Raw genomic sequence first — 25,248 nt, forward strand, 5'->3', positions numbered from 1 at the left:
GTAAGATTCCAGACTTGGTCTTTTTGAAAAATAAATGTAAAAGAAAAGCCTCATCAGTTCTTTCTTTCTTTCTCTTTTTCCAGATTCTCGGAGCCCTTGATCAAGACGACCAGGCTGGGAAACAGAAACTTGCCTACAAACTTGAACAAGTCATAACCCTCATGAGCATAGACAGCTGAGAACTGTCCTGCCAGGGACACCCTGGGAGGGATAAACCAAGTCGTGCCTCACTCAAGATCATCATCTTTACCAAGTGCAAGTTTTGATTGGCTGTAAGCAGAGTCACCTGAACAGCGCTCCTCTCTCTCTTTCTCTCTTTCTCTCTCTCATTTCTTTCTCTTTTGAAATCTGTGGACAAAGCGACAAATCCCCAGGGGTTAAAACACAAGACTGCAGAGGAATCTCGGCTCTGGGGACATCGAGACATTCAGGTGGAGCTCTTGTTTTCACAGCTTCCCCTCTGCCTTTGCCCTAGAGAAAAAAAAAAAAAAATCCACGAAACAACACAAAACAAAGCAAAACAAAACAACAAAATCCTCCCCCACCATCACATCATTACTCTACAGATGGGAAACTGGGAGGTCACCTCTGTCATGCTGCTTTAACTGCCCTCCTAGGGATACAACCTCTGGAGTGGACATGGAAAAGAACTCAGTGTTACAAAAAGTCTCCCCAAGGGGAAGGCAGCCTGCCTGCCGGGATCCTGGAGGGTAGGAGAAAATCAAGACCCTCTCCTTCAGAGCCATTGCAACTCTATCTCTTGATAGGAACCCCACTGGGAGAGGAACCCCAAAGCTCCCCGCAAAATGCCACAGCTCCGTCCACGGTGGGACCGTTGTGGCTCTCATCTGCCTGGGCAAAGTGGTGTTGCTGCTCTCTCGGGGCAGGAGAAGGGTCAAGAAGGGAGGAGGAGACTAATGCTCCCCCACCCATGTGTTTCATATGGTTATTCTTATTTTTCAAAGAGACCTGTGTTCCCCTCCGTCTTTCCCATTGTGTCCTGTTGGTCGTAGCACTGCGGCAAAAAAAAAAAAATGCTCTCTCTGCTCAGTGGCATCCCGTTGGTGGTGTTTCTGTTCCTTCTGGCAATGGACAGCGCAGCATCTCCCTTGTCCCCACCTCAGCTTGGAAAGCAAGAGCCACAAGTCTCAGTTTGTTCCAGACAAGGTGCTTGGCCTCAAAAAACAGCCAGAGGGTGTTTTTTTTTTTTTTAATTATTTTTTATTTTTAAATGTTTGTTCTTTCCATTTTGTTTCCTCAACTGAAACAAAGCTGTTGTTTTCTTGTGGTGGAATATTAGAAGGCTACTGAAGGGCTTGCCATGAAGCAAGGTGGAAGCATAGGACTGATGGTAGAGGCTTCCTTCAACGCCACTCGTAAGAGGAAATGTTACACACCTTGGAAGGAAATCTTGGAGGAAACCCAAATGAAACACTGCAAAATATTCTATCTAGATACTCCCAGTCAAACTGCATGTATCCTGGAGAACCCTGACCGATTGTAAGCTCATTTGCCTTTTGGTGCCAACTCCTGGCCTTTGCTCTTTTCCTTTCCTGGAGCCAGCAAAGCCTTGCTGAAGGTACAGATGCCGACTGGGAAGGATTTGCTGTCTCTTTGCACTTCCTATCCCTCCAGAGATCACTGTCACCACGGGACAAGGGTGGGCCATCACCCTGTTCTCTCCTCTGCTCAGTTCCTCCAGAAGAACTACGCCTCAACCTGTTTTAATGCCCACCAAATAGGAATGAGCTCCCGCGTCTCTTCGGCACTTGGCTGGTTATTTTTTGTACAACTGCCAGCCTGTTCAACACTGTGGTTCAGCACAGTGGGAGAATCAGCCCTGCAGAGCCTCAGGGGACCTGGAGAACCTTGTGCCTGGTACGCCACGGAGGTCCCCGTTCATCTCTCCAGGAATAAATGGTGCTCACTAGCAAGTGGAGGAGTGGCCTCATGCCACGGAGAATTAACCCTCGTCCATCCTACACCATCCTCCGAGCCACAGCCTGGATTTTCGTTGCACCCGGAGGGCGGAAGGGGTAAAGACAGGGTGTGTAAATTGATTACGGAACGAACGTGTTTGGTTTTATTCATGCCTCTTGCTAGCAAACCCGAACGTCTTCAGAGCAACGGCACGTGAGGGTGTGTAAAGGGGGCTGTGGTGCAAACAGCAGTCAGTTAGCAAGCAGGTTGCGTTCAGCCGAACAGATGCACACGTAAGCAAGTCTTTCTAAAACCATTTAAAAAACAGCAGTCCAAAATCTGGTGCGTGTGCGGGGAGAACATCACAAGATTCACGTTGAAACAGCAAAACTTAGGGACACGTCTTGGTTTTAAAGCCCCAGACATTTCTCTCTTGATTCTAATTATTATTATTTTGTGCGTGTGCGTGTGTGTATATGTGTGCGCGTGCGTGTTATTTCCTTTTTGATTTGGCTTGCTTTCTGTTTGATCGCTGAGCTGACGGACTCATCATGCACCTTATGGACATCTCAGCATTTTTAAGAGGCCTGCGCAATGGGGATGATTTGGTTTGGTTGGCTCTGCCGTGGTTTCGTTGACCCATTTTGTAATGTTGGCGCATGTTCCAGATCCATTGATGATGGCTGTGAAAGTGGGGTGGAAGTCCCACCAGAGCCAGCGGTAAGGAAATTACAACAACAACAACACAAACACAATATTTTTTATAAGTACATAAAAAGAAAAAAAAAATTAAAAAAAGGAAGAAACCAAAGGTTTTGACAAACAAAGTGCCACAAGAGATAAATATGGACCCTATTGTCATGCCTTGTGCTCACAGCTGGATGGTAGGAGTCTGAGGACAAATAGCTGGCTTGGAGGGAAGTGGTTATGAGTGATGGGCTATACTGCCTGGACATGCGCACATGAAAGGAAGAAGAAGCTGTTAAAAAAAAAAAGAAAAAAGAAAAAAGTATCAAAGTGAACTGGTGTAATCCTGCACTGTTACTGAAGTCAAAGGAACACCACAGGGGAAATCTGGGACTCACCCTGTTTCTTTTTGATGTTTTCAGGGCTGTGTTTTTGTTTTATTATTATTGTTGTTTTCCGTTGTCACTGTTTTATTTCTTCTTGCTGGTACGGAGTTTTTCAGCTGTAAAATATATATATATATATTTCAAGGAAAACTTGAACACCTCAGAGACACTGAGAATGAAACACTTAGGGGAAATGGGAAGAGCCATGAGATTGGTATCTTAACCCTTCCCAAGTCCCCATTTCTCTCCCCCATCCCTAGGATTTGAAAGAAAATGTATATTTTGATTCTCTTTCATCTCCTCTTCCTTTTTCTTTTCCTTCTTCATTATTTTTTTTAATTTGGTGCTTGAGCTGGTTTTGGTTTTCACTTGGAAAAATGTGCCAGAATTGTGATGTCAATGTGTGGGCTTCCTCCCCTGTCCCATTTGGTGTCCTTCCCCTTTCCATCCACTGTCCCAGCATCCCCCCCAGTCTATGAGAGGTCTTGGCATCTTTCTTCTCAGCCTCACCTGTTGAGCTAACTATTTTTTTAAGTGCATGTACAATTCAAATACAATTAAAAACAATGACACAGACAGAAGAATGAGCCCTACTACGACGTGAATGAGTTTTTTTCCTCTTCTTTTTGCCTTGTTTCCCCCAACTCCTCACTGTCCCACAGTTGACCAAAAGTGCTCTGTGAGTGGCATTTCATGGTTTTTCAAGCCACACAGAGAACAGGAGCCAAAGCCCCTTGAAGTCAACAGACAGGTTCCTATTATTCAGAACATACCAGATGATAGGCTGATCTTTGTGAGTTTTTTGCATTATTTTTTTTTTATTACAAACACTACAATCATCACAATGAATGCTGACGCTTGCAGCACCATCAGAAATAAGGAAATGGAACGTGTGAAGACTCCTTGTGGTTCCGCTGAAAGAGCTGAGATTAATTTCTTCATTGCAGAGCTTGCTCTGGGAATTGGAGGCTGGATTTGAGGAACAAAGGTGAACAGTAATGCTGCAACATGCTTATTGAGTGTATTCAGCTATCAATGACGCAGCGAGCTGAGGCATAACCCATCATGCCATAACCCATCGTGTCACATATTTTTGCAGACTGAGCCTTCTGGTAAATGGAATTTTGGGAAAAGTTGTGTATTTTCTGGAAGAAGTTGTTAGAGACTGGTAGCACTTGAAGAGACAGCACATGAGAACTAGGGAAGAGGAGAAATGTAGACTCACAAAGGCATCTTCCTTTCCTAACACACACCAGACCTATTTTCCCACTCTTCCCTCTGCCCTGAATATATTTGAAGGTTTCCTCTATCGTGGCATACACCAGCCTTGTTCCATTGGGTCAGAGGCCTTACGACAATGTTCTCCAGCGGTAGCTTGATGGCTTCACCACTGCAGTTGTCTTGTCGTGCCACTTCAGAACTGGAGAACATAAAAATTGTTATGACGCAAAGAGGATTTACAAGCAGAACTGGGGTTGGTATCTGTTTTAATTGAGATATGATTACCAAAGGTTACAGATCTTGTGCATTAGCCCACAGGGAATTGTCCGCATTAGAGGGAAAAAGACAAGCAAATCACATCATTATTACTTTTAATAACCCTATTGAAAGCTGATAAAAAGAAAGTTATGACTTTGGGTGCTATTCTCACTGTTGAGTCACTGAACACAAAGGTCACACATCTGCTAAATTCTGGGACATCCATGATGTAACAACTCAAGAAAAAAAAAAAAAAAACAGCTAGTATCAAGAGCAAAATTGTTTATAAGTAAGCCAAAATGCAAAATTGAGATCTGTATTTCCACAAGGTACATGAAGGGCTTTGAAAAGAGATACCATTTACCACTGTGCGGAAGACTCTTCCAAAGGAAGTCCGGAAACCTAAAAGGACTGAGTTCCAGGGCTCCTCTTAGTGGGGCATCCAGTTGGCTCCACAAAAGACCCTCAAGTCCAAGGATCATCTCATACCAAAAAGAAAAGCCTGGGCTACTGGACATGACCAGAACTCCTCCCTCACATCACCAAGGCATCGATAAAAACAAGTCGTGCTTCACCCTCCCCATCAGCCTGTAGAAGCTCATGAAGCAGATGTATCTGATAGCCTGGAGAAATGGTTTGCTGCTGTAAAAGGAATGGCAGAGAAGAGGAAAACTGGTCCTGCTTCCCAAATTCCTGGGTTAGGATCTAGTGTGTAAGAGTGCTCCTCCATAGCAATCTTGTTTTCCAGGTGAGCAGTGGCCACTGCTGATAGGGGAAGATGCCATGACCGGATAAGCACTTAACTGTAACCCTATCAGTACCCAAAAGGTGGTTTTAGTCCTTTCTTCTCCTTGGTTCAGCACGTAGCTGAAGGACCTGGTCAGAGGTCCTTCACACGCACAAAAATGTGCATGTTGGCCCCACCAGGTTTGTTTTCTTTTTCAGTGGCTCACCAAGAATTGCAACCAGGAGCCCCATTTTGTGTATCTCCCACCCTTGGATGAACAAATCAGTACAAAAATCCAGCTCTTGAATCAGTGATACTGTCTAAACTCTGCTCAGCCCCTGGTTACCTCCTCTCCTGGGATGAATAGGGAGCCCAGGAATGGAGTTCTTTCTGCAAGCTAGGGAGCTTTGATTATTTACACAGGAAATCGTGTTTCTGTGTTGGCAGGGGCCTCACTATGACAGCTGCTGGATAAAGATGTATTGGCATAACCTCAGCGATGCCAGGACAATTTGCCGTGTGTACATGATGAGTAGTAAAAGAACGGTCCTCCAGGGCAGATGGAGGTCTTGGACTGTCCTAGCTTTTGCCATCCATGTTTGGTGTGCTGTGGAGCAGGCAACTGATAAATCCAGTCAACCTCCACGTCACGGGGTGAACCTCAGCCTCCTGGTCATTCACCACCCAAATTTTCCTGCTTTGTCCCCATTTCAGGGTAAAATTGGGTCCATAGAGGTCTGCAGTTTTTCCCTCACCTCTGGCACTGTGTGGAGTCCCTTCCCCTCTGTGTTGTCCTGTGGGGGATAATTGATGTGCTGGTCAAGAAAAGAAAAAGAGAAGAAAACAGATTTACACTTGGAAAGAATAAAACCACCATAATAATAATAATAATAACAATAAAAAATACAGCGAGGATGTAAAGCTGCTTAGTCTAATCAACCTGTCACGTGTGTGATTTCTGTTGTCGTCGTCATTGTTTGTCCATTGGCTACTCTTTTTTGTTTGTTTGTTTGTTAATCTTCTGTTCTGAAAATGGAGAGTTTACCTCAAACGTTTCTTTCTGCTTGGAAACAGATCACCTCAAAGACACTAAGAGCAGTGTGCAGGGAAGCTCAGTGAAGTGAACCTGATCATGGAAAACGGGGAAAGAGGACGTTTAGGTTCTTCCAGCATCCCCTTCTCTTGCTGCTGTGGGCTGAGTCTGAGGGCAGTATTTCTGAGCAGGAGAGGCGGCTGTTCACTTCCAGATCGACTGGAACATCGGAACCAGTCGGGGAAATCAAGGCACATCCGAGCCTGAAGTCCTTTCTGAAGTATCTGAAAGAAACTTGGTGTTACTTAAAAATTTCTTCCCTGCTCTTTCCCCATTCCCTGGAGAAAATCCTCTTTCCAGCCCAGAGTGGGGTAAGGAAGCAGAGAGGTTAGGTGCTAGCTAAACGTTCCCAGCATCTTCCCCACGAAATCAAGAGACAACTGGATTATTTAATGCCACAAGACAGGCCCTTCCTAGTGTCTGACCCTGTGTCTTGGACATACACACGAGCCTGAAGTCTTACTCTCTGTTTTGCTAAAACTTCCACCTTAAGTACAAAATCATTGTAAAGACATATCCTTTCACTACAGTGTTACTAACAGCCTCAACGAGATGTCAAGACAGCATTAGAAAGGAGGTTGGGATCCTTATTTTTTTTTTTTTTTTAGGTTGTTGTTGTTGTTGGTTTGATTTTTCTTTTGAATTGATCCTAGTTAAAGAAATAAATAAAATCTATACTATTTAAATTGGAATCCCGTTGTTACTTGGTAAAGGCAAAGCTTCTGTACCTTTGTTATAATTAATTGTATACCTGTGTATGTAAATATAAGGCATTCCTATTTTGCAGTCCAGAACAAGAAAAAAAAAAAAAAAAAAAAAAAAGAAAAAAAAATATTTGTAATATAGAATAAAGTTTATTAAAAAAAATAAAGAAATCAAAACGCGCTGGGCTCTGATTGCTGCTTCCTGTGGCTGAATGGAGGCAGAGAAAAGGAATTCAATCAACGGGGAATTACTGGAGAGCAGGCAAGTGCCTAAAGCCAGTCCACATCCGTGCCATTGGAGCCCAAGATCAGGCTCTCCCACCATCCACGATGCATTTTTGGAGCTTCCTTAGCACTCCAAGGAGTCAGCTCCTGTTGGCATTTTGGCCTTGGCTGAAGTGTGCCACCACTCCTCCTGCTTTCCCCTTTCCTTTCTTTCCCTCCCTCTCTTCCTTCCTTCTGTTGAACCTGCCTTATTTCCTCACTCCTCTGTCTCTCCATCTCTTCTTGCTCACACAAGAACTCATTACTGGATTGATTTTTTGTTTGTTTGTTTTCAGACAAAAGCTTGAAAAAAGCTTCTTCCCCTGCTGTCCTCCCTGGAGGCAGGGAACAAGGAGCAGCTGATGGACACTCTGATTTCTCAGCAGCTCAGCTTAAACCAAGAAGTTAAATCCATTGCCCCTTTCACACAGCTACTCCCCAACCACTCTGGTCCCGTTATCCCATGGTTATTATCTTATGATGCCATCTTTTGAATGGCTTTGGCAAAGGGCAAATCTGTAATGAAGGAGGTTGCATTCCCCAGGACTGAGGATGGGCTTGGCCAAGCACGGGTTGGATTTGTGCTGCATTGACACAGGTCTGCAGAATTTAACATATCAGCATCATCTTGTACCCCAAGGGACAGGAAAGGACCTGCAACACCTCCACTGAAAGCAAACCGGAGATAGAAGATTCATAGGTGCTTTTCACTGACCCTGATCTTGAAGGAAAAGAGATGTATGCAAAGCTCTTCAGAGGTGCAAGGGGGGTGTGATGGTGGGGTCTCCCAGAACTGCCATCTTTCATAATTTAACACATGTATAACAAGGACACGTGGTGAAGGAGGCCAGAAGTGTCCACAGGCTGCCTCTCTGTGTCCCACATTCCCCAGGACCCACAGCCAGTGCTGCACTTAGCCACCAGACAAAGCAGGGACACAGCTCTTAACCTCACTGCCATCCCTAGAGCTGTGTGTGTGGCATAAGCATCCTCACCAGCATCTTCTGCCTCTGCCTGCCCTTCTCCAGGGCATTTCCCACTGCTCCCCTTCTCCTAGTCCCATACCACTGCCCTGCATTTCACTCAACTGAGAGGAAAACAGGGTTATGGTTGCATCCCCGGAGCTGGTGTGACTCCTGCCGTGCTCCAAAGAGCTAAGCCTGTGTCACCCACTGAGGAACGAGACAGCTGGCAGGTTTTATGGGATTTACAGGCCATGGTGCCATTATAAAACTTGGGGAAAGGAAGCAATTTTTTGCTGAACTTGGGTCTACACGTCCTAGATCAATGGAGAGCATAGAAAGGAAGCAAGAAAGTGGGCTTCCTATAAAGGCAGGTGAAACTGATAGCTTTTGCAATAGACTTCAGTGTGATGCCACTTAGCAAGTGTCTGGGTACCTGTAGATGAGCAATACATAGCAATACATGGGATAACGACCTAGCCACATCTGGCCATGGAAATAAGGCACCTCTGCCAGCTGCTCCTTGGGGCGCAGCAGGGGAAGAGTCAGGAAAGCAGGGTGAACTGCAGGAACTGATGCTAGAAACTGTCACGTGCAAAGAAGTCTCTGAGATTTCAGCTATTCTGAATTGCTAGCACGTATTTGGGAAAAAAAAAAATCTTTTGACATTTCAAAGGAAAAGAGTTGTTATTTTTTAATTTTTTTTTTTTTGAGGGTCTTTTTTAAACATAAACTAAACTATGTCACAAAAGCTTCCTCCAGGCACAAGGGCTGCACTGAAGATTTGCACAAGAGTAGTGTTCGGCTGAGCCCCTGCCAGGCGTTGTACAAACACAGCGAATCCCTGCAGAAATAACAGCCTTCCTGCCAGCGAGACAGGACAGGAAAGGGAAGAGGTGGGGAGGAAACTGAGGCATGAGGAGGTGAAATGAGTTGCCCACAGTCACGCTAGCAGCTCAGGGGCAGAGCTAGGGGCTCTGCAGTCTGTTTTTGCTGAGCAGCAGTCGGTCCAGTCACCTGTTTTTGCAGTTGGACATCTCAGTGTATTGCATGCTTGCAAGAACCCAACCCAGATCTCAGGGCATGTGTGGTACACACTGGGGCACAGCTCCTTCTTGTCTTCTGTGCCAAGACCAGGAAACTGCACAGCACCAAATATTCCCACAAAGACACCCTTCCAAGCACTAATAGGGGCTGCAATTACTTAGCACAGCCAAACAAGCAGATTCCAGGCTTGTGGTAACTCCCTGTTGTCAGCTGCAAACTCAAAATGTTTGCTTTCAATGGGATTACACATGTAAGCTTGCTACTGCTTGGTGGAGAACTCACCTGTTGATTCAACAAGAGCTGCAAGAGTAGAAGGCAAACACCTGACGTGGATGTGCCTGAAAACATCTGAAATGTCCCTGGTCAGCTCCCAGATATCTAAGCTAGATATCCAAGGCCAACCAGGTATCTGCAAAGCAAGCAGGAGCAATCGTGCCATATTTCTCTTCACTAAGATAATGAATGTTTCTCCGTCCATGCTGGATTCTCCCACCCTCAAGCTACAAAAAATATTTCACATTGTCTACCACAGGTGATGTCCATTTCCTGCATCTTACTCCATCCTTCCTTCAAGCTCCTCCACTGAGCAAATGCTGATCACTTCCCTCAGCTCTGCGCCGTCCCCAGTGTAAATGACATCCCCCAGGTGCCCCCAAAAACCTGGCAGGGGAAAGGGCAGGGGAAAGCTGGGAGCTAGCCTGCAGCTCAGATTCCCAAAGCAATCCCAGATGTCAGCTGAGAAGGACCCCTTCCAGCAGCCTGGAGAGAATTCAATTTGCCTTTATTATTTCCCGACTCCCTCTCCCGCTTTCTGACACTTTGCAGGTTCAGCTGCCTGCATCGCATTAAGCTCTTCCCCCCACCAGTCCCCTCACTGGAGGTTTTTTTTTTTTGGTCCAGCAGAGTACAACTCCAGCATCAGCTCACTCGTGCCCACTGCGTATCACTCATACGAGGGAACTGAAAAACTCTGCAGGACTGTTCCTCGCTCATGTTCAGCCTCAGGTTCATTATTTTTCCTAAGGCTCTGAGAGGGATGGGGACCATGAATCTGAGTCACTTGTGCTGGAGAGACCTGCTGTCTTCAGGATCAAGCTGTGCCAGCACACGGCATGGCAAAAAAAAAGTGATTCTGGGATCACTGAGGTTCTATTCAGAGCCATCCTCAAGCAGGCTGTATCTGCTGTCTGCAAAATCACCTCTCTTCATGCCTGGGAGTCATCGGAGTGACTGTAGGTGTCTTCCCATAAAGTCACCAGCAAAAAAAAAAAAACACACGACCTTCAGGATACAATTCACCTCATTGCAACTGGTTGGCCAAAACAGATTGGCGAAGGACAAAGGAAAATGCTTGTTTCCTGTTGCTGTCCCTAGGGAGGATGGAGGGGAACAGCCCAGCTGTGGATGGCCACATTGTGCCTCTCTGAAGCCAGGTGGGATGAATCCCACCAGGGGGTCTGCTTTGACCTCTCTTGCTGTAATTGTTTTAGGAAAGGGAATGTAAAATGCTGCTCTTGTAAATGCAGCAGAGCCCTGATCTCATCTGCGCTGTGCTTTGTGTTCCCACAGCCCAGCCAGCATTTGGGAGGAATGCAGGAATCAGTTTGGTCTTTTGCCTTCAGCTAAAACGTTCAAAGAAAAAAAAAAAAAAAAAAAAAAAAAAAAAAGTAGAATAACTGTTTTATTTTTATTATTATTATTTGCTGCTTTGAGTTTCCTGCCTTCTCATAAATTCTAATGGGATGTGTACTCGCTGACCTTACAACTCCCAAATCCAAACATTATGCCAAGATACCTCCACAGGCCAGCTTTCTTTCAGTGCGCCATATGGGATGCAGCCCTTGTTCCTACAACACAGGCAAGCAGATCACCAGTTAGTCACAATTCATGACACACAAACATTTTATGGGCAGGAACATGACAAGCAGATAACACCACCAGGCATTATGTTTTTCCTGGCTACATCTGTGCTAGTAAATAAAAGAAGGCCAAGGTAGAGTATCGAGCACTGTGTTGAAATTGTCTGCGATGCTGAGCTGTCAGCGTGCTCCCCGGCACAATTTTGGGCAGTGCCAGCTAGCAGCAACCCAGGCGATGCCCAGACACATTTTGGGAACAGCAGGCGTCAGGGATACACCAGAGCATGCATTTCTGCCCTGCGTGCTTTTAGACGCGGTTGCTTCACTTGGACAAATACACAGAGGAAGATCACAGAAAGACACGTTGGAAAAGGGGTCTTCTGAGTCAGGAGATGTTTGTAATCAAATCTTGGAAAAGGAGCTGCTGAAAAGGTTCAGCCTGCTAAGACTGTGACGCATACCTGCTCTGGGCTTGTGTGTTGGCATAGGAGAATGAGCCCTAAGAAATGAATGTTCTTGGCTGTGAAGCTGGATTTGAATATAGAAATGTGGCCTTTTGAGGGCTGGAAGGGTGGCAGGGAGAAATTTATCAGCCAGAGAAAGTGATGTCCTCCCACGGCATCCCACCTTTGCCTTTCAGACCCTCCTGGCTGGTGCCTAGTTGATCCTACAGGTGCTGCCCTGTCCAGTTTGGTTAACCCTTTGCTGGAGGACCACCAGAATGACAGAGTGCAGACCCTTGAGGCACTGTCAGGATCTGAGCTTCTAAGTCTTGGTATGGGACAGGTCTGCAGGCATGGACATGAATTCTGTCTCATGTCTTGAGTTAGATCTCATGTCCCTGACTTAAACCTCACCCACCAGTATAGGTGTCAGTGCAGGGCAGACCTGCAGGCAGCACACAGCCTTTGATATTTCTAAGTAGAGTCAAATAGAAAACTTCCAGCATTCAGGACACCAGGTTTGCCTCGATGGCCATGCCATGGCTCTTGTCCTGTGTTTTCTTTTTGACAGATGAGCATAAAAGAAATAAGTCTGCAAACAGTGATCCGATTATGTTAACGGTACCTAAGTCTGCTCTCTGCTTTCACAGTACCCAAGCCAAATCTAAATGCATTCGCCAGGGAAACTATCTCATAAAACTGTCCTGCTTTGGATTAGCAAAGGCAATCTGATTAAATCCCCAGCAGGGGCAAGACACAACACCGAACTCGATCTCAACTACCACATCAGAGACCTCCAGTGAATTAGATCCAGAAAAGGCAGCTGTGAGTTATGGGGCTGGAATTCCATCAAGGGCTTCTGGGGAGGTCATAAACCACTGAACGACTCTGGCAACCTCCCCCCTCTTCCCGTCCACCATCCACATATAGAATTATAGCCCCATAACTCAACTGGGGTCTGTTTGTCTGCAAGGGGACAAATGCAAGGAGCCATCTGCGAGGGTGTTAGGCTGTAAATCCATCCTTTTTTTCTGCCATTCTCCCATCCCCTACTGCACAGGATGATGCTTCCAGACTGTATCTAGGTCACCTCACTTCAGTTGCCTTTTTGTCTTTTCCCACCCAGCCTGTCTTCTTCCTTTCATCTCCTCCCTCCTTCCTGTCCTGCTCAGTAGAGACATAAAAGCAGTCGCTGTCCCATGGACCAATCCACCAAGCGACTGCTCATATCCAGTCCCCTTCCCTTCATTTTGAAGAGCAAGAGCAACACTCAGTCTGCTTGTCAGTTCTGTTTACCCACAAAACATCATCTAGCACAAGCCATATTGCAAACACCTTACCCACATTATTACTATTTTTTTTTTTAAATGAAAGGGCTATCCTGGTTCAAGTTTGGCCAAACTAGGTAGTTTCTCTTAATTACATTCTTTGATGATTTAGGTGATAAGGGGGCATCACACCCCTTTATTTTTTTTGCCATTGTTTACATCCAGACATTCAGCCTGCAAAGCAGAAAGCCAGTCGAGAACATTTCAGTATTTCAAGTTAAACAAGTCTAAGAGATTGCAACCTGGGTCTGCTCGTGAACCATTTGGGGCAGCCTGAATGTCATAGGTGGTCCATGCTTCACAAAGCTTGCCTTCAGTGGTCGATAAACAGCCAGCCTGGGAATCCCTGGCCAGTTAAAGATGGAAAGCATTAAAAAAAAAAAAAAAAGAAAAAGAAACTCAGCACGAGTTCAGAAAGAGGAAACTTTGAGTCAAAGTCTGGATCTTCCAAAAATAAAGTGACTTGGTTAAAGTGAGACACAAAGGTGGGACTAGAACCTGCTGGTCCATAGGTTGGGTGATGTGCTAGGTCACACCATCTTTTTTAATGGACCAGCTGGCCAGTGCACATAGATAAGAATAAACAGTACTTGAGCACTTTACATTGTAAAAGCATCCCCTCTTCTCTTTCCATCAGAACTTCCAAAACTTATTGAATTTAGGAATTTGATGTGATAGTTATCCTAATCAAGAAACACACCCTGAAAGTGCTGGGCATCCACATATGAGAAATGACAGGGCACTGTTTCCCACAGGCTCACAGTTTTCTGTGCCTTACCTGTCATTTTCATTACCCTTCATGTATATTATGATATAAAGGATCACAAACTCCATTTAAGTCAGGAGGGAGTTGTACTACTGTCAAACCATAGAGAAATCAGTAACATTCATGTCATGTTCATTTAGGCCAAGATGGCTCACATGTTTGTTTGAGTTTAAAGACCAAAGGGTTCGTGCTCCTCTGACTTCAGCAGTGGCTTCAGAATCTTTGGAAAGCCTTTTCCTGACAAGTGGTTCCAATTTTGAGAGTATCTTATACTAGTCACTTTGATAATACAGACTTAGCACACTGGGAGGGTTGTTTTACCAGGTCAAAAATATTTTGGGACATAAATACATGAGGTCATGTGTGGGCTTTAAGTCAGGGATGTAGTTCTGAACTTCAGAGAGTTTTCATGGGAACGCAGGTAACTGGTCCGAGCGTGTCTCCTTGGTTCCATAAGAAGGAAGATTTTCAGCAATAAGTAAAGAGAGCTCCTGACTGCTTGTTTTTAAATATCATCCTACAGATTTTTCTCCTGATTAGGCCAACTAGGAAGGCAAGGTTTGTCACCTGAACTTCTGCTTTCTTTCAAATGGAATCCTTGAGGGTTTTGTTGATGTTATTGTTAGCTTGTGTTTGGTTTGGTTTGGATTTTGTTTTCTATCCAGTTCTGAAAACCGCATTGTGCGACTAACTCAGAAGTCCTCATGGTCCTCAATCAAGGCTTCTTCATTTTTTCCTCCAAGCACAGCAGTATTGGTCTACTGTACAGTGCTGTAAGCATGTTGCAAAATCACATGCTAAAATCTAGGGAGGAAAAAGAGAGACACAGAGAGAGAACAGATTATGCCAGTAAATGATATAGTAAAACATGCAATGTTATGAGGCAAAACATTTGGAAAAAATAGATTAAAAATAATCATTTTTAAAGCCAAACCATAATAAAACAGCAAGTGTCTTGGTGAATCCCAGCATAAGAATACTTTGCAAACTGTATTGCTCCCTGTGATCAGCATTATGGTGTTTCACATATATGTATAAATGTTTTAATTACTATGATTGTCCCATGTAATGTTTGATAATTCTACTCTTTGGGGAAGTTGACTGCAAGTGAAAAGCACAAATTATTGTTCCAGATTTCTAGCCTGGGGAATTGCCTTAGAGGCTTCTCTTGGTTTATTTTATTTTTTTCCTTGTTATTTCTTGCCCCCTTTGGAAATCTTTCATTTTTCTTCCTTAGGACAGAATTTCAATTAGCAGAAGGATAACACTGTCAGGAGGCATTGAATATCCTTGGAGATAAATCTAGCTGGGAGTTGCCAATGGAATATCTGGAACAGCCTGACAGTAGAGGTCCTGTAAATCTTAGATTACTCTTAAAATAATAATAATAATAAGTTTGCCTTTCAGAGAAGGAAAGGGGCATAAAGGAAGTTGCTTATTGAATTGCTATGTTCAGCAGAAGAGGATGATGAAAGAGATTGTATTAAGGACACCAAAACTGCTGGATCTGACTGAGAAAATGTGTAGATAAACTTGAGGTATAGTTTTTATCAGATGGCTGAAAGAATTCCTTGTTGATCCTTCATTCCTAAGAGGGCTGTAAGAGTGGAAGGAGGCCACTGGAAGTCACAGGAGCCCATGTGGAATAGGGGATACTGAGCTGTGCTCTGGAGCAGCCATGCTCTGAGCACAGAGAATTGTTCTTTTTGCCTTTTCTGGTTCAGGAGTTTTAGGGTGAGGCAGCGGAGTGTAGCAGGAGGGCAGGAGGTGCTCCAGGCACTCAGCAGAAGTTCCCCTGCAGCCTGCGGAGAGGCCCCTGGTGGAGCAGGCTGTCCCCCTGCACCCATGGGTCCCACATGGAGCAGATCTCCACGCTGCAGCCCGTGGAGGAGCCCCCGGTGGAGCAGGTGGATGTGGCCTGGAGGAGGCTGCGGCCCATGGAGAGCCCCCGCAGGAGCAGGCTCCAGGCCGGAGCTGCAGCCCGTGGAGAGGAGCCCACGCAGGAGCAGGGGGCTGGTGCCCGTGGGGAACCCGTGCTGGAGCACTTTGCTCCTGAGGGATGGACCCCGTGGGATGGAGCCATAGGGGAACAGTTTGTGAAGAGCTACTGCCTGTGGGCAGCCCCTGTGAGAGGGACCCCACGTGGAGCAGGGGCAGAGAGGGACCGTGAAGGAGCTGTGGAGACGAAGCATCAGGGACTGACCACAGCCCCCATTCCCCATTCTCCTGTGCTGCTTGGGGGGAGGACATAGAAGAAAGTGGAGGGAGGAAGGTGTTTTAATTTGCTTTTAGTTTCTCACTGTTTAGTCTGCTAGTGATAGGCAATAAATTACATTAATCTCCCCATGCCAAGTTTGTTTTGCCCGTGGTGATAATTTTTGAGTGATCTCCTTGTCCTTATCTCAACCCTTGAGCCCTTGTCATTGTATTTTCTCACCTTTTTTCATTGGGGGGGGGGGGGGGGGGGGAGAAGGGGGGTTGTGCAATGAGAGAGCGGTTGTGGTGGAGTTCAGCTGCATAGCAGGGTAAAATCGCCACACATTGTATTAGTGGTCTTGAGCATGGGTAGTTCCTAGGGAAGGGTGTCAGGAATATTAAAAGAAAAATATGTTTGGGGAATTGATGCAATGAGGCCATTTCTCATCAGCCCTAGATGAAGGAACATTGCATTTAACCTCAACCCTCATGAGTATGGAGCGTCTGGCTCAAGTGCTGGTGTCACCCCTCAACAAGGAGGATTGAAAATCTAGTAATCTTCTAAGAAAAGGTCCCGTCTGGGTAGTCTCAGTGTTGCCTTGCAGTGCTGAATCTATTCCCAAACCCTTTTTATGATGGAAAGAGTCAAATGAGCCTGCAACCATTGGCCAAGATGGCTGCTGTGATCTTCATCTGAGGCTGTGGCCGTCCTGCTGCGAGTGCTCTGATACCTTCAGAGTAGAGTGGAAGCCGACATCTTGTGATCAGAAGGATCTGACAGTACACAACTCTGCCTTCACCTATAAACTGCTGACCTTCCTCATTCACCTGGCAAGTTTTACAGGCTTAGATCACCAGAAATGGTGCCTAATAAACATCCTGGCATGAGACACTGCAGGCCTCTGACTGCTGTTTGAACTCAGGGCTGGAGAAGCTATTGAAAGCTTTCAGAGATAAGACACATGGTCCAAATTCCACCGGCTCCTTTATCTGCTCACATCTGGTTATCTTCAATGCAATCTGCTGCAGCACAATTGCTGGCTAATTGCGTAGTGGCCTCAGCCGTGTTGGGGTTAGGGACATGCTGTGAAGGCCCCTGCTAATCTATTCCAGAAGTTCAAAGGAGCCACAAACACCCTTTGGTGAATTTTTCAGATTAACTTGGGCCAGGCTAAGTAAAAGATGCCATCACCTGGCCAAAATGGTCTGGCAGGAGAGAGGGCTGATACCATTCATGATATCATTGCTGAAGGTTTTCTCCAAGGCCACTGCTGCAGATTTTGACTCCAATGAAGAAAAGTAGATCAGAGAATCACAGAATGGTTGAGGTTGGAAGGGACCTCCAGAGATCATCTAGTCCAACCCCTTGCTCAAGCAGGGTCACCTAGAGCATGTTACACAAGATACAGGGATGTTTTTGAGATGTGCTCCTAGGAGGTAGAACTTGAAGTCTGGACTGCAGCTCTGCAGGACACTGCATACTTGATTCACCACAAGGGTTTATCCATACAGCATTTGCCATCTAAGTCTAGATAAAAATGGCAAAGAAAATACATTTATGCCTGCTTTCAAATCGTGGTCTGATAGTGAGACACCTTACATGGCCAGTTTATGATAGATTTTGACTTCAAAATCTTATTTTCTGAATTATCACTGTTGCAACTGAACGGGCATTCTCACACCAAAGACATTATTTCTGTTATTCAAAATACCCTTTTTCTTTTTCCTTGTTTACTGAATGCCCTTGAGAGAGGGTATGTACTCATTTGTATGTTTGTATATTGCCAGTATCTCCATAGCTAAATATCTTCAGGAAGAATAAACTGCAACAGAAAAGGATGCACAGCTTTGGCCACCTGGCCAGTGTCTTTCAGTATTCATAACCATAAGAGAGAGAAAAAAAAAAAAAAGTCTGTCCAGTTGGGAGGCAGAAACAACAATCATAATTAAAAAATGCAGAACAGGCAGTCATCACTTTTCCAAGCCATTCAGAGCCTTAAAAAGCGTGTTCACAGAAGTGTTGGAAAGTGTGTGACTAACAAATAGTTGGTTAGAAATACGACATAACTCACAGAAAGAATGACAAATGCTCAGCCTGTGGGATAAATTAAACTTCCAAAATATTCTGCCTAGTCACAGAATTCAGGCTTGCATGAGGCTGGCAGCAGTTTTTGGAGGATGAACTTTTTTCCTAAGATTTCTCTCCGAATTGACTTCTGGGTTCTTCTCAGAACAGCAGGTATTTCCTGGTGATGGAATGGGAATCCCAATTCATCTTCATATCAGAAGAGTGGGGACAAACAGTACCTAAAAATAGTGGCATCAAAGGAAAGGAAACTGCTGTCTTCTATCACAGAGAGAATGCACAAATCTGGTGAGATGCTGTCAGCAGGAAAAAGATTGAAGATGAGGAAGATCTGGAGTTACCCGTAGGCCTGCTGAGTGGGTTATTGGGGTCTGTGGGTTGGATGAAGCCCAGCATTAACCCTTACGGTGCTGCAAGGAGAGGCCAACACAATTATCGTTGTTCCTTGCTTTCCCCGTCAACTTTCTGCATTTGAGAAACAAGTCTCATTCTGCCCTTTATATGAGACACGAGAGTAGGTGAAAAATGCCAAAACTCTTTCTAAAATCAGAACTCCCATAAGTGTTAATGGGACAATATTTCCTTTTCCAGCCACAGCATGATCCCAACAAAGAATTCCTGCTGACTGCATTTATCCATCTGTACTAATATTTCCTGGAGATCACTCCAGAAAATCTCTTATGGAAATCACTGTGGGTTGTCTGCAGTATGAGCCCTGCAGTACCAAAATACCTCAGCTCTGCTCCTTTCCTTGCTGCCATGAGCTCAGCAATGCATGGAAACACCCCAGACACAGTTCATTTCAAGCCCAAGTAACCTTGATGGATTTTTTTTGCCCCAAGACATCAGCAGATCTTTCAGGTGTATGAAAAAGGAGCTGAGACAGGACCTTAAACCTCACACGCTGTACCTATATTGACTTGATCTTGGAGTCCAGATGTGCCAGCCACCAACACCGCAAAGAAACAGCACTACACATGGACTAGCAAGGATGCCTACCCTATACTGCAGCAGGTATTTAGGGCCACAATAATTACTGAAAGGACACATGATGCCTGCCATGGCCACTGCTATTGACCCAGCTTCACCAGATGAAAATTCCTCAGTCATTCCTAGGAAAAACAAACCAACCAACAAACAAACAAAAAAAAAAAACAGATCAGAGGTGACCTGATGATGGAGGACAATCTAATTTCCAGGCACCAAAATTCAGGAAAATGCCTGGAGGTTTTGTCCTGAGGAAGGAAAGAGAAGGTTTGCATCTGTTTCACTTGCCCAAGGGTGAGATTATGCAAGTCTCAGAAGAAGCAAATCAAGATCAAAAGGAAGAAAATTAGAAAAAGGGAGAAGAACAGAAAAATGGGAATAGCTTAGGCTAAGGTATTGCTCCAGGGCTTACTTCTTCCTGTGCTGAAACTTTCAAAGCCCACAACATGCTGAGAGATTTCTTTTTTCTCTTCTTACCTATCTTCTAAACCGATCCATTCACTTTTCCCTGGCCCCCATACAGGAGGTGCTGGAAGATTTCTCATAATACCCCTCCAGGGCTCTGGGGAAGGGATGCTCCCTTGGCAACCTGGTCCCAGCCTGACCCAACATCCTGCAGTCAGCTGGGGCAGGTGACTTTCCTACTCCTTATTCCCAAGAAGAATCTGTGCCAGAACAGTTTCAGATATATGGTCAGCAAGGGGGAAAGAGAGAAGTCTTTCTTCTTGCTGCACATCCTATTGCCTCTACTGTTTTTACCTATAATTGGGTTTGGAGGAACCTCCACACTTCATTTTGCAGCCTCCATCTGCAACTAATTACAATTAACATCCTAAGTGCCCTGAGATCACAGGCAGGAGAGGTTTTCCCATGTTGGCAGTCTTCTCCCAAAGAAGTCAGCCGTACGCCTTTGTGTTTTGCATTGCTTCCTGCACTGTCCTCAGACTTCCTGCTCTGCGTCAGATTTCCCCTCCTGTTTGCTTGCTCTTTCTCCCAGCTGAGGCCCCATCTCCTTACCTCTGGCGTCCTTACCCCATTAAAGAGTGAAATGCAGCACGCCCTCCCTCTTGTGATGCAGCCTGAGAACAGAGGGGCAGTTAGCACGTGTCACATGCTGGACAAGGTCTTGGTGCAGCGTGGCAATCCTGAAGCTATCTGCTTTTCTCCCACGATATTGGAGAAGTATCACTATTTCCAAACCTCTTGCCAATGAACAAGGAGGTCTCAGATTGCTCAGAAGCCCTGATCACCTCATCCCTAACAAAAGAAACAATGATGTTCGTTCAGTTCATCAGCAAGGCTTATCCTTCAGCTGCATTCCCCAAAGCAACAGTGACATTTTCAATGTCATCAGCCCCACAAAGGGCTTGTAAATGTGGCACCAAGTACATGTGAAGCAGACACCTGTGACTCTGCAGTCACACCTGGAGGCCAGGCAGATAATTCAGGGTGTTAAAAATGCCTTAGGCATTAAATTACAAGTATTGTTCCTCCCCTCTTTCTGTCATGAGAATACCAAAAAGAAGGTAGATATAGTTCACAATACTCAGCCCTATATACGCTGAGAAATGGGGGAAAACAGTGCCTTTTGGAAACAGATTGAACACTAAAATATATGGGACCTGGGATGCTATAGAGCACAAAATTTTATGGTAAAAAGTTCTTCAAACTTTGCCAGGTCCTCCCCTTTTCTGTGTAGACAGCTCCACTCTCTGTCCAGGGAATGTGCTCTTGGTTTTTGTACTGCTTTGTTTTGTATATTGGAAGCCCTGCATGTACTAAGGGAGTTGTCCTAGCTCAGTGCTCACAGTCCAGAAAATTTACCAGAAATAGGAGACGGATTAGAAAAACCCCATGGGGACAAAGAAAACAGCAGTAATACTGAAGAGGGTATGTTCGGCTTCTTGGTGCAGCCTCAAAAAGTAAAGACTGTTCTCCCCTCACAATCAGCAAAAAAAAAAAAAAAATAATAATAAAGCTGGTTATTTCCCAGATGGGAAAAGGGGAGGAAGCAATCTGGACCCAGACAGAAATTTTTCAGTGTCTGTCGGGAAATTGCCTAGTAAGTTTGCCTGCAGAATGATCATGCACTTTTGGGCTTGGCCCACGACATTAGCCAGGTCACATAACACCCATGCTCTCTCTGGCAATCAAGCGAGGCATTTTCCCTGAGGACCCCAGACTCAGCTGTCACACAAGTGGAAGCAAACAGGCTCGTAATGACTGATTGCCTGAAACGCGTTCATTAGCTCTTGGGAACATCGGCTCGCAGAAGCAGGGCTCGTGGGCTTTGAGTCCTCCAATCTGGCAGAGGGAGACAAGGCTGGGTGGGAGGGAGGTGAAATCACAGCTCAGGTGATGGGATGACACACGGTTTTCATGAGCTGGGCCAACGATAGTTTCTAGGGTCTTTTGGATATACCAAGCTCATTGGAAAGGACTCTTTGTTCAGAGCACTCTCCCGTTTTCTAGCAGCGGACCCAGAGGGCTTTCATTTTTCTGGTCACCTGGGAGCATCTTTTACACGGCTCCATTAGGCTCCCTAGTCATCTGTCAGCAGGGGACCACTGGGTTCATGGCCATTAACTTGTCCTTATTCACCACAGGCAGCCTATGGAGCTCGTTCCCTGCGACATCAGATGCCTGGAAAGGCTGAGTTGTACAATATTTTCAGCAGTCAAGAGGACTCAGCCTGCCAAATTGCCCAATTTGACAACACTGCATAGCCTCTGACAATTTTGCAAAGCATCCTCTTTATTTCCTAAGCATGTCTCCCCATGTATATGCAGAATTATAATGTATATGTGATTTCTCCATTTACAGTTTTCTTCGCTGTCTGAGTGCAGTCTGCGAAGCTGCCATTAGAGTTTCCAATGCAGCAAACCGTTCAGATTTTTTTATCGCACTCTTAAATCGGGCACAAATGTTTCATGTGCTTTCAAATTTATGACGCACCACAAGCAATTGTTTTTTTAACTCACGGGGCTTACAGTAGGATAAAATTGATAGAATTACATAAACCATGTGGGTGCTGAAATATCGGGTAGCAATTTACAGAAGTTGACAAAAAACAAAATTTCTGGTGTCAGAGTGGCATTACTAGTATTTCAAGGGAGTAGCAGCTCTTTGGTCTCCAGAGAATTGCATGGCATAGAGAAAAATAAGGCCAAATCTCACACTTTGTTTGGAAAAAGGAATAATTTGGGAAAGTAACAAGAAATTTTGGGAAAGTAACAGCTTTCTTGCCGATGTCAGATTAACTTAACCTTCCTTCTGATTTCACGAAAGAACAGGGAGGTATATGAGGTGTACGAACCATTTGTATGGTGTTCGGGTCAGGAGCCATCCTGCATACAACATCTCGTTCTAGTCCTGATTAGGACTTGTAAGTGCTGTTATTATCATTAATAACAATCAGGATCACTGCAACGGGGGCGTTTGAGGCTGTTGTTGCGCTGTGGTTGCTTGCATAGGGTGCCTCATAGGAAGGAGAAGGAAAAATGATTCAGGCAACGATGCAAGCGCATCTCACCACCGGGGCTGTCATTCTCTGTTCAAGAAGCAGTCGAAGCACAGGATTTTCCTAGCCAGCTTTAAGCAGGTTAGCTTGGCATCGGGAAATTTCAGATTGCTTCATTTCTGTGTTTACTAAGACTATTTCCAGGTCCTGGTCCAACAAACTGTCCCCTGTATGCATTGGATCACTCATAGTTTCTTCATTTAAGCAGCTCCCTGTGCTTAAACCCAAGGGCCTCCATAGGAATTGTTCATTTGGGAGAACATTTAGAGCCAACTTTTCCCTGGGTTTGGCTCCCCAGAAACACAGTAGAAATAATAATTATGTTTTAGGGCAACAGAGTGCCATAACCAAGTGCTGTGCTACATAATGATGTGAAAAAGCTTCCCCAAACAATCTGGATATGACCTTTCTGCACCACAACCACCACTCCCTGGGACAGATACTGCAAAGGCAGATGCATTTATTTGGGATTCTCTATTAGCAAGCAATTGGCATTTTGTAACAGTTGGATCTTACCAGGTGGTGTTATTCACCTGCCTGTCTCACCCTCGTGTGAGGCAGAGGTCTGACCCTCGTAGGGGTCATCATTTTAGCTCTCCCTCAACATCACTTTTCTCCTTGCCTTGTGCTGTCCCCACCACCCAGCTGGCTGCGGCACTTCCCCAGCCTTACTTCACTCCAGCAGCTTTCCCCCATTCCACCCACATGTCCTGCACCTCCATCCTTTAGCAAACAGCCCTTCCCCTGGCTCCTATCCCTCATTATCATCCCCCCAGCTCCATGGATGCATGTAGCTGATGTCCATGGGTGGTCGGGGAGAGATGCTGCACGTCTGCATGATGGTGGATGTTCCTCCGTGGGAGAAAAGCCGTCTCCTTCCCCCACTGATGCTTCATGCACCATTTACTCCTCCCGTATCCTCAGCCCCCAGAGAAAGTTACCGTAAGTCACCGGCTGGGAACGAGGCGAGCTCTGAGACCTGCCACCATCCATCACGGCGGCAGACACGCCGTGGAAGGGTTTTGTGGCACAGAGCCAGGGCTAATGGCCTGAAAAGCCGCTCTCTCTCCCTCTAACCTGCTTTGGAGAGTGGGCACAGATGCTAATTGCAGTTCTCTCTGCCTCTGTGAAGGAAGGAAAGAGGATGTTCAAGGCAGCAGGGAGATTTTTAATGGTGAGTTCTGTAGCAAAACTACAAAAAGGGGAAGGGGAAGGAGTAGTTCACATTGCAGCACAGTGCTGAGTCTGCTGGAAGGATCACATCATGCTTTGCAGCCCTTGCTGAGGGCACCCAGACCCCTCTCGTGCACCACACCACGGTCAGCAGCTCTGCCACCAGACAGATCAGGATGCCTATTGGCCTTCAAGAACTGTGGTTTGGGATCATTCTCCTACCCAGAGCCCGGGACATTTTTCGGGATGACCATGTCCCCTCACCCCCTTCTCCAGCTGTGGGATGGCCAAGCAGCTGGGCAATCTCTTTGCTCTGGTTCATCATCAGAAGTGGGGTGCAGGCAGGGAACCCAGATGATGGCAAAAAGGTTGGGGATAATGAACTATAGGAACTATGTTTCCCACAAGGAAAAGCAAAATACATCATTATTTTCAGGGTCTTTTGCAAATAAATATTAATGATAATAACAAAACAAAGCAAAGCAAAATACCTGACTTTGGCTCCAAAGAATATTCTCTGTATGTCTAAGTATAAAACTCTTTTTTTCCACTGGTCCAGCTTCAGCAGAAAGAATATGTATATTGACAGCTTTCAGACAAACCTTGTGTAGTCATATTTAGTAATGCACCTGGCACTGGGTTACATGGAAGTCAGAGCTACCTGAATCCCTCAAAGGATTGAATTCTGTTTGAATACAAGGCCTAAAGGTTACGTGAAATGGTGTATAGGCATGGCATATAGGTATGGAATACGGGTCTGGAATAAAACTGCCTGGATCTTGCTCTAGATCCTCCTCCTTGAGGTCAGACGTCATTGACCTGACTTAAATTGAAGGCCTTATAATATTTTTCACTAGTCTGGATGCTTATTTAATTCTGAAGGCCTTGATCCATCAGTAGGAAACACCAACAGGACTAAGTAGGGGCTGTCTGGCTGAATCTGGTCTTTGCTGTCTGTAGATTTGTCTTCATGGACAGCCATACAGAGGGGGTTTCTGTTCTATTTTATGTCCTTCTTCCACCACTCTCAGATCATTGCAGTTATACAGGTTTTATTTCCTAAACAGCCTGTCTTGTAGATGGAGAACTGTTCTTGTCAAAACTGAGTAAAAACCCATCTGCACAGGCAGACTGGTTGTTCCTCACTCAAGGTTGGGATGGATCCTTTGCAATTTCACCCCCTTCAGAGAATTCAAAGAGGAGAAGTCCTTCAGGGATGCCAAGAACTGGGAGCATCTTACATGTATGAGGTGGAGCTGTGAGGGAGACTTTGGCTTTCCAGGCTGCACCTGACCCACTGAAACAAAACTGCCCTGATCCAGTATAGGAATTATTGAATGGGACTGGATCTGCCTCCTACACCATGGAGCCATCACCATCAGCAGCCAGCAACCACTCCATAGTAGGGTCCGTGAAACAATTGTCCATTTCATGTCCTGTGAGGCACAGTAGACTCTGAAGTACCTTCGAGATGACATTAAAAACCTGTAATGAACCATCTCAAAAAAAAAAAAAAAAAAAGATCAGGAGATTCCTATTAACCACAAATTTATTGCTATAAGCAATAAATCCTTGTATGAAAACAGCTCTGTAAAGCTCTCATCCATACAGCCAGTGCCCT

The 25,248-nt window shown here is 45.3% G+C and overlaps 1 protein-coding gene across 2 annotated transcripts in view; it reads left to right on the forward strand.

Annotated features, from left to right (window-relative positions):
• PLXNA4 (plexin A4) overlaps window positions 1-6,580 on the forward strand; it is a 407,314-nt gene extending 400,734 nt beyond the window's left edge. For both annotated transcript variants that reach the window (XM_035315928.1, XM_035315929.1), the window contains exon 32: window positions 84-6,580. In XM_035315928.1, the coding sequence (XP_035171819.1) occupies window positions 84-179 (96 nt within the window). In that variant the 3' untranslated portion in view covers window positions 180-6,580. The remainder of the gene's footprint in view (window positions 1-83) is intronic.
• Window positions 6,581-25,248: the final 18,668 nt, after the last annotated feature.

Source organism: Oxyura jamaicensis, chromosome 1 (assembly GCF_011077185.1).
Source record: "Oxyura jamaicensis isolate SHBP4307 breed ruddy duck chromosome 1, BPBGC_Ojam_1.0, whole genome shotgun sequence".
Lineage (NCBI taxonomy): Eukaryota > Metazoa > Chordata > Aves > Anseriformes > Anatidae > Oxyura > Oxyura jamaicensis.